This window comes from Xyrauchen texanus, chromosome 25 (assembly GCF_025860055.1).
Source record: "Xyrauchen texanus isolate HMW12.3.18 chromosome 25, RBS_HiC_50CHRs, whole genome shotgun sequence".
NCBI lineage: Eukaryota > Metazoa > Chordata > Actinopteri > Cypriniformes > Catostomidae > Xyrauchen > Xyrauchen texanus.
Genome location: NC_068300.1, coordinates 806,588 through 816,359, shown reverse-complemented (window position 1 = coordinate 816,359; position 9,772 = coordinate 806,588). Strand labels below are relative to the sequence as shown.

The window sequence follows — 9,772 nt, the reverse complement described above, 5'->3', positions numbered from 1 at the left end:
CCAGGAAGTGAGTGGCTGTTGTGTTGTCATGTGTGATCAGGAAATGTACGAGCAGCAGAGTGAACTTACACACAAAAACGGTCTCTGACATTATGAGGATGCGTTATAAGGACGTTGCATTAATGCTTTATTAACAACGTTTGTTCCAAACCTTTAAATAATGTTAGCCAAATGTGGGAATGTTAGGTGGGGAGCATTTCAATCTGTTATTACAGCTGCGGCAGCTTTTACTGAAGTCTGATTACATTAGATGATAGCACATACATCATGTCCTGCGATCTCTTCAGACAGCAGCTGTGATAAGCACTGCTTGTTTTGAGTGTGTAGGTTAGCTTAGCTTCAGAACAAAATTGTCCCAAGAAGTGAGCTACTCTGACAAAACCTCTTTTGAGGACATTTAGGGATGTCATTATTTGGAAAAAATGATCCATGAATATTTTTCTTTGTTTATTCGAAATGAGCAAAACTTTTCTTTTAGGGGTAGGGTAATGATTTGAGTTCCCAGTGAACACAGAACGTCCCCCTATTGTTAGCATTTGGTTCCCGTTTGGATATTTTTGGGGGAACCAATTCCTAACGTTCTATATTTTTGCTACCATAAACCATAAAGTACGTTCTGAGTTACTCTGTAGTCGCAGTGTTGGGTTAGTTTCTCAAAATGTAATCCATTACAAAAAATACTGAATACACTATTCATTATTAAATGGAAAAAGTAATATTATTACATTTAAAATTTAACGCTTCACTGCAGTAATGTAACTGTAATCTGATTACACGCATCACTGCGCTAATGTAACTGTAATCTGATTACGCACACGTAAAATGTAACGCATCACTGCGCTAATGTAACTGTAATCTGATTACGCACACGTAAAATGTAACGCTTCACTGCACTAATGCAACTGTAATCTGATTACGCACACGTAAAATGTAACTCATCACTGCACTAATGCAACTGTAATCTGATTACGCACACGTAAAATGCAACGCTTCACTGCGCTAATGCAACTGTAATCTGATTACGCACACGTAAAATGTAACTCATCACTGCGCTAATGTAACTGTAATCTGATTACGCACACGTAAAATGTAACTCATCACTGCGCTAATGTAACTGTAATCTGATTACGCACACGTAAAATGCAACGCTTCACTGCGCTAATGCAACTGTAATCTGATTACGCACACGTAAAATGCAACGCTTCACTGCGCTAATGCAACTGTAATCTGATTACGCACACGTAAAATGTAACTCATCACTGCGCTAATGTAACTGTAATCTGATTACGCACACGTAAAATGCAACGCTTCACTGCGCTAATGCAACTGTAATCTGATTACGCACACGTAAAATGTAACTCATCACTGCGCTAATGCAACTGTAATCTGATTACGCACACGTAAAATGTAACGCATCACTGCGCTAATGTAACTGTAATCTGATTACGCACACGTAAAATGTAACTCATCACTGCACTAATGCAACTGTAATCTGATTACGCACACGTAAAATGTAACGCATCACTGCGCTAATGTAACAGTAATCTGATTACGCACACGTAAAATGTAACTCATCACTGCACTAATGCAACTGTAATCTGATTACGCACACGTAAAATGCAACGCTTCACTGCGCTAATGCAACTGTAATCTGATTACACACACGTAAAATGTAACTCATCACTGCACTAATGCAACTGTAATCTGATTACGCACACGTAAAATGCAACGCTTCACTGCGCTAATGTAACTGTAATCTGATTACACACATGTAAAATGTAACTCATCACTGCGCTAATGCAACTGTAATCTGATTACGCACACGTAAAGTGCAACGCTTCACTGCGCTAATGCAACTGTAATCTGATTACACACATGTAAAATGTAACTCATCACTGCGCTAATGCAACTGTAATCTGATTACGCACACGTAAAATGCAACGCTTCACTGCGCTAATGCAACTGTAATCTGATTACGCACACGTAAAATGCAACGCATCACTGCACTAATGTAACTGTAATCTGATTACACACACGTAAAATGTAACGCATCACTGCACTAATGTAACTGTAATCTGATTACACACATGTAAAATGTAACGCATTGCACTAATGTAACTGTAATCTGATTACACACACGTAAAATGTAACGCATCACTGCACTAATGTAACTGTAATCTGATTACACACACGTAAAATGTAACGCATTGCACTAATGTAACTGTAATCTGATTACACACACGTAAAATGTAACGCATCACTGCGCTAATGTAACTGTAATCTGATTACACACACGTAAAATGTAACGCATCACTGCACTAATGTAACTGTAATCTGATTACACACACGTAAAATGTAACGCATTGCACTAATGTAACTGTAATCTGATTACACACATGTTAAATGTAACGCATTGCACTAATGTAACTGTAATCTGATTACACACACGTAAAATGTAACGCATCACTGCGCTAATGTAACTGTAATCTGATTACACACACGGAAAATGTAACTCATCACTGCACTAATGTAACTGTAATCGGATTACACACATGTGCTCTATATACTGTAGAAACTTTTCATGAACAGATCGCACAACACAAAATGTTTGTTAAACACAAGATGTTTTTATTTCCTGTTTTCCACTTTTCATTTATAATGATAATCATTTGTCTTTTGAATATAAGTTTCACAATTTTCATGTCAGGCAATATATAACAGTATATTCAGGATATTTAATAAGATACATATAGATTTTGAGCAGTGTTTGTACATTGAGTGAAGAAAGAAAAGACACTGTTTCACTATGAGAGAAGATGAGAGGCCGGAGTGAGTTCATTAATGATGAGTGTGTGTCGAGTTACTGGTTTGGAGAGACACGGACATGGACAGATCGGTGCCATCAGTGTGCATGAGTATGTGTTTGTCACATTTCCTTTGTGTCAATGATCTTGTCAAAACAACCTTGAAGATTTTTCTTCATTTGTATTTTTGTCTTGTTTTCCAGCAACAATACCCATACTGTAAAAACAACATGTTGTAAATATAAAGACGGGCAGCTGTAGTTACAGTATTTACTGTAATGATACTGTATTTTTAGGCATTACAGATGATGCAACATACGTATGATTAAATTAATGTATATTGATGCACAAACCTACCGGCACTACTAAGATCATTTTACTTCTAAAAAACTTTTTTACGGTAGAATTTAATGTGGCGGCTTGTTATTATATGTTTTCCCTGTATATGCTAAGCTAAACCAATTTTACTTTAGCATTCTTTCCATTCAATTTTGGTTGAAACTGCAAATACATAAATACAGTGTAAACATCCTTAAAACAAGATACATTTGAGATGCAAAACTGCATAAGATATTAACATTTTCTCTTTTTTTTCAGAGAATATTTCTCTAATTACGTTTATTTTCTTGTTTTAAGCATAAATGTATCTTTTAACCCGTGTGCAACCTTCGGGACATTTTTGTCTTTTTCATTTTTTTAATTTTTTATCATTTTGGCCGTTTTAATGCCAATGCCATAAATGTTGCCAAAGGTGTGTATTTTGGGGGAGTTTTGATATTTCAACCTCAGTTCCTATGACACATCTATAACACATCTATAACACACTGTGAACACACAATAGTCACACTCGGGACCTTCAGGACTCAAATGTCCCCATTGAAACACATTAAAACTGCTAAATTTGATCTCAATGACACTAAAGCATAACATCAATTCTATGATATTATTCTTTTATTCCGGAGTCCTGACATCATAATTTACATTTTTAATATTTTCCACCAGATGGCGCCATTTTTATCACATTTAGCCTATGGAGCAAATACAAGCTTTTCCCCTATTCACTGTTTACTGTATTATAGTGTGTGTGTGTGTGTGTGTGTGTGTGTGTGTGTGTGTGTGTGTGTGTGTGTGTGTGTGTGTGTGTGTGTGTGTAAAAACAACAGTGGCATTATGTAAACAAACGGGCATTTAAAGGGTTAAAATCCTGAAAATGAATGAATATTTGGTAGTTCTGATCAGAACTGATGTTGGTTAATATATAATATTATTATGGCAGTTTTTTTGACAGATATTTTTGTCCTCTAAAAGTAACTTTTTTAAACTGATGCACAAGGGTTAGGCATAAATGTAACTAAATGTTGTCAGATTTATGAAATAAATCAAATCAAAAGTCTTATGATCTTGCTCGATTTAGTTTCTCGTGTAAATGTATCTTGTGTAGACACGTTTACTGGAAAACAAGACAAAAACATGGACTAATTAAATGAATTTAAGCAGTGCAATAATATTGTAACAAAAAATGTCATCGTGATGTTACAGTTTTCTGTATAGTGCACACTTGTGACATCACCCCACACATATTACATCACAGTTTCCATGGTGATGAGCATGTTGTTGTGTAGATCCGGGCGGTTTTGCCCAGAACCTCTTACAAAATGAGCGTTTTGTAAAGCGTATGAAAAGTGTTAATGTGCTGTATACAAAAGCTCGGCGCAGCGACGGCTACCGCGTCTAAGTTAAAGTACACAAGTTGAAAAGAATGTGCAATAATTCGCTTTACCGTCTCTTAAAAACATATAAAATCTATTTCACGGTGGTCAGGCAGCACACGTAGAGTAGATCTCAAGCTGCGTACACACTGCCAGCGACACCGCGCGCAACAGCGACTCCATCCCATTCATTTTCAATGAGAGCACAGCGACTTCCGGCGACATGAGCTGTCGCGACCGTTGGCGACTAGATGTGGGCGTGTCCAGCGACGCGACAAAGTTGAGACAAGTTCAACTTTATTCAAATGAAGAGCGACTAACGGAAGCGACAGCCAAGAAAAGCGATTCGCTGTCAAGAGCAATGTAATGACATCCGTGAATGTCATTATAAACGTTACTAGGCAACCTAACCGGCAGTGTGTACGCAGCTTTAAGGTGGAAAACGCAAACGCTGGTCTGTCTGGGTCCATAAAATCCCTGCGATCTCAGATACACCTTTCCACGCAGTATTGTTCTTAAAAATGTCCTTGTACGTGGGAAGAGACATATCATAGAGCACTGGAACATTTCTAACAGCAAGAATGAGCCTTTCATCCATCTTTCCGTTGAGAGAGAGAGAGAGAGAGAGAGAGAGAGAGAGAGAGAGAAGGATCACGTGAGCTCTCCCGTCTTCTCTCCTATTGGCTGTCGCTTCCGTTAGTCGCTCTTCATTTGAATAAAGTTGAACTTGTCTCAACTTTGTCACGTCGCTGGACACGCCCACATCTAGTCGCCAACGGTCGCTGTGCTCTCATTGAAAATGAATGGGATGGAGTCGCTGTCTCGCGCGATGCCGCTGGCAGTGTGTACGCAGCTTTAGTAAACGTACGGCAGGCAGCGTTAGTTTAGTATGCGGCTAATCTAGTTATTAGTCACTGCACTGTAAACATTAAACTGATCCCAAACATCGGGCCGTTAGTTCTGTGCTGATGTGCGAAGGATGGACTCGTGATGATATTTTTAATATATGGCAGCGATTGGCTCTTTTCTAACACACACCCCCTGGCGTTTGGAACGCACAACACTGTGGCAGTAACCGAATAGAAACACGGCACATTCACTACTCGGGGCAAAATTAAGGATTGTGAGAAACACAAAAGAAAATGAAACACGGTCAGTGGTTCTCTAATAACACTAAAAAAACATCTCTACACAACTCTACGCTAACCGGCTCGCAAATCACGAGTTCTGACGGGAGGCGGGTTACGGTCGTTCCTCTTTAACATCCACATGTCAAAACACATGATAAAAACCTCAAATTCTACCAAAGCTAAGAAGAAACAAAGATATATGCAGTTAATGCTCACGTCATACTTGCGCTGTGCTAATGGGTGCTAACGTAAGGCTAACCCATAATGTGCTCGACAACAAATGAGTAAAAAAGAAAAACAGGGGAAAAACACGTTTGTTCATTAATCTACATTAGTACGTATCGGATTGGCAAATTTTCTTAATTGACGTTTTTTCCCCCCGAAATCCCCTCTTAACTACTCTCGTCGCTAGCTACCCCAGACTCGTTATTATTTACAAGTGTTAGCGGTACACTCATGGACCAAAAGGTATTGCTGTGTACACGTTTAGATGGGCCGAACCATTCTGAATGGAGCAAATCTGTTATCAGTCATTTAACAGTTCTGATATGGCACAGCTTGAAGCTGATTGGCTAATTCGGCTAAGTCGTGGAGTGCAATCTGAGCATGTGCAGAACATCAGCCAATCGTTTCAGTTTAACGTTGTGTATGTGTTACAAAAGTGTTTTCACAAACTACATTATATAAAAAACAAATCAGATAATAAATAAACAATAAATAATAACATAATAAATGTACTTTAATAAATAAATAAATGCATGCCTAATAAATTAGATATCATAATTTGCGATATGTTACGTCGTATATTGATTATGGGGCGAGCGACTGTTGATATGCTTATTATGGCTCTATTTATTGATCATATAATCTGTGATTTGCGCTTTCTGTTACACATTTAATTTTATCGTAGAAATAAGTCAGGCTTATGAATCGTATGAGACGTCTTCAAGTTGAACTATATATTATTTACTTAAACAATGTTATTACAAAAAAATATGTATGCCCCAATCTATCTTAATACATTATATGTGTGAATCTCATGAATAATTACCCGGGATATTTTTAACTCAAAAATCTAAATATTAAAATTAGAAATTTGAATTCTGCATTTAAAGTGCTGTAAGCCATTTTTTTCATGGATAGGCATAAAAAAAAATTATAGTGAAAATGTGTCTGCGGTCTCTGACGCTTTCCACCTGTCAATCATTTTGACATGTTCTCATAGTGTTGCAGCTGCAGTGAATTATTGAGGCTTAATTACATTTTTATGGCGTGTAGTTCATAACAGTTGCCAGTAGAGGCGCTATTTCACTGCTGTTGTGTTTAACAACCGTTTCTGGTCGTGTCGGCCTCAATAAAGCTCATTTGATATCTTTGGAGGGCAGAGTTTTGGAAAGAGGGGGCGTGGCTAATCCAACAGCTCAGTCTATTGGAAGTAGAATGGCTGAAATCGCTTACAGCACCTTTAAGGAAATTAAACAAATTTGTTGTTTGAATTGTGACATTATTTTCATACTGTATTTTCCCAATTATTTTTCCTCAATGGTGATTCTCATTACAGTAATACAATGATTTCTGTTTTTAAATTAGCATGAATTAAATTCAGTACAGTAAAGACCTACAATGACTTAATTGCTTAAATACTTAATTTAATTAATCACTATTTTATATATATAATTTCACAATGCAAAAAATCTCACTGGTCCAAAAAATAGGCTTAATTTTATTCATGCATATTTAATTTTTGGCAAAAATATGACCCGGACGTGTTCTTGAAATGTTGCGTGAGATTCACTCATATGCACCTTTTAATTCGAATTATTCTGGTCCTTCTGAATTCACCGTATTGTTTGTGGACTGTCCGTGTTTTTCACCTGGAGAACGACTCAATGATATTTTCCTCCAGTTCTCTTGAATTCACTTTGGAATGATTTCAGCTGGGTATGACGACAGATACTCAAAGCACACAGAGATACAAAGACACACACACTCTTACACACACACACGCAGAATTCATGATGTGGACAGTAATATGGCGACACTTTGAGATGATTGACACCTCCTAAACTTCACTGTTAAACAGGACGTGTCTGAATGTTTGTGTGTGTCAGATGTGGTTGCTTTAAATGTCGATGCGGATCTTGAAGGAGACGCGGCCGGCGAACTTGTCCCTTTCGCTGAATTGAGTGGTGTTGGAGTTGATCTTACACTCCACGTTCACGTCTGTGTTCATGGTGATGTTCAGGAACTTCACGGCCACCAGAGGCTGCGAGTAATTCACCTACACACACACAAACACATGTATACAATCAATCAGACTCCCAATGTTTGAAGGGTTATGTGTGACATTTAAATGTGTGTTTCTTGCCTGTGCTTTCTTGCCATAGTATGGGAAGTACATGAGGTTGAAGGCTCCATCTGCAGGAAAGAATTCGATTTCACCCACACTGTCAGAGTCCTCCTTCTGTAGATAACAACAGACGGGTCAGATGGTTCAAGGGTTAGTGGGCTTTTGCATGACTTGCATCAGCATGGCCAAATACATTGAAGTCTATGGAGTGTAACTTCAGCGTTGCGCTTTCAAGAAGTGAAAGCTGAGTGACTCCAGTCAGGTCTCCTTAGCAACCAAATTGTCCCGGTTGCTAGGGAAGGTAGAGTCACATGGGGTAACCAAATTGGGCCGGTTGCTAGGGAGGGTAGAGTCACATGGGGTAACCAAATTGGTCCGGTTGCTAGGGAGGATAGAGTCACATGGGGTAACCAAATTGGCCGGTTGCTAGGGAGGGTAGAGTCACATGGGGTAACCAAATTGGCCGGTTGCTAGGGAGGGTAGAGTCACATGGGGTAACCTCCTCGTGGTGGTGATTAGTGGTTCTCTCAGTGGGGCGTGTGGTGAGTTGTGTGTGGATCGTGGAGAGTAGCATGAGTCTCCGCGGTGTCATGCACAACGAGTCACATGATCAGATGCGCGGATTGACGTCTCAGAAGCGGACGCAACTGAGACTCGTCCTCCACCACCTGGATTGAGGCGAGTAAGCGCGCCACCACGAGGACCTGCTAAGTAGTGAGAATTGGGCCTTCCAAATTGGGGAGGAAAAAAGGTATTTACGTTCTATTTTGTCTAAAAATAAATAGTGTATTTTACATTTGCCCCATTTGTAACCTAATGCCCCCCTCACTACTAATTTGCACTCAGTGCCCCCTGGAATCCTTTGAATGCCCACTGTGTGGCAGTACCATCCCCGTTGAGAACCCTTATTTTTGTGAGAGTGCTAATCTGTGGGTGTATATGCATTAAGTGGGGTTATACTGTATGTTAATGCAGTGCATCACAATTAGCTTTTTCATGAGCAATTGGTCATGACGCTAAGACGTTTCAAAAGCAGGTCTCATCTCAGCGTAAAGTCTAAACTCAGTTCCTGCATTTCCAGTTTGGAGATTCCACCAGCAGGTGGTAATAAAATGTCCAAAACATCAAATTATGTCCATGACAATCACTGTTGTTGCCGTTTCATGAAACTAATATTTATGAGATCTTTAGGTCATGGTCTATTTTTAAATTATTATTATTATTTACTCATTATTGTTATGTTTGTATTTACATGATATCATTTACATTGGTATTTTTCCACCTGTTGTCGTAAAGTGATGTTTAAGTCACTGCTGGAAGAAGTTGGACAGATTAATGTGTTTGGATTTGGTCAGATTTTATTGACCACTTCATTATTTGTTACCCAATTCCCACTAATTATTTGGTCCTCATGGTGGCGCGGTTATTCACCTATCCATGCATGCCTCCATCCATCCATCCATCCATCCATCCATTTACACTGTAATTCATCCATCCATTAACACAGTAATTCATCCATCCATTCATCCATCCATCCATCCATTTACACTGTAATTCATCCATCTATTCATCCATCCATGCATCCTTTACACTGTAATTCATCCATCCATCCATTAACACTGTAATCCATCCATCCATCCATCCATTCATTTAAACTGTAATAAATCATATATCCATCCATCTATCCATCCATCCATCCATTTACACTGTAATTCATCCATCCATTAACACTGTAATTCATCCATCCATCCATTTACACTGTAATTCATCCATCCATCC

At 38.7% G+C, this 9,772-nt stretch overlaps 1 protein-coding gene across 1 annotated transcript in view; it reads right to left on the bottom strand.

Moving 5' to 3' along the window:
• Positions 1-6,838: 6,838 nt before the first annotated feature.
• atp1b2a (ATPase Na+/K+ transporting subunit beta 2a) overlaps positions 6,839-9,772 on the bottom strand; it is a 24,150-nt gene continuing 21,216 nt past the window's right edge. Inside the window, exons 6-7 of the mRNA XM_052091419.1 lie at positions 8,012-8,107; positions 6,839-7,924 (exon numbers count right to left, since the gene is read on the bottom strand). Of these exons, the coding sequence (XP_051947379.1) occupies positions 7,766-7,924; positions 8,012-8,107 (255 nt within the window). The 3' untranslated portion in view covers positions 6,839-7,765. The remainder of the gene's footprint in view (positions 7,925-8,011; positions 8,108-9,772) is intronic.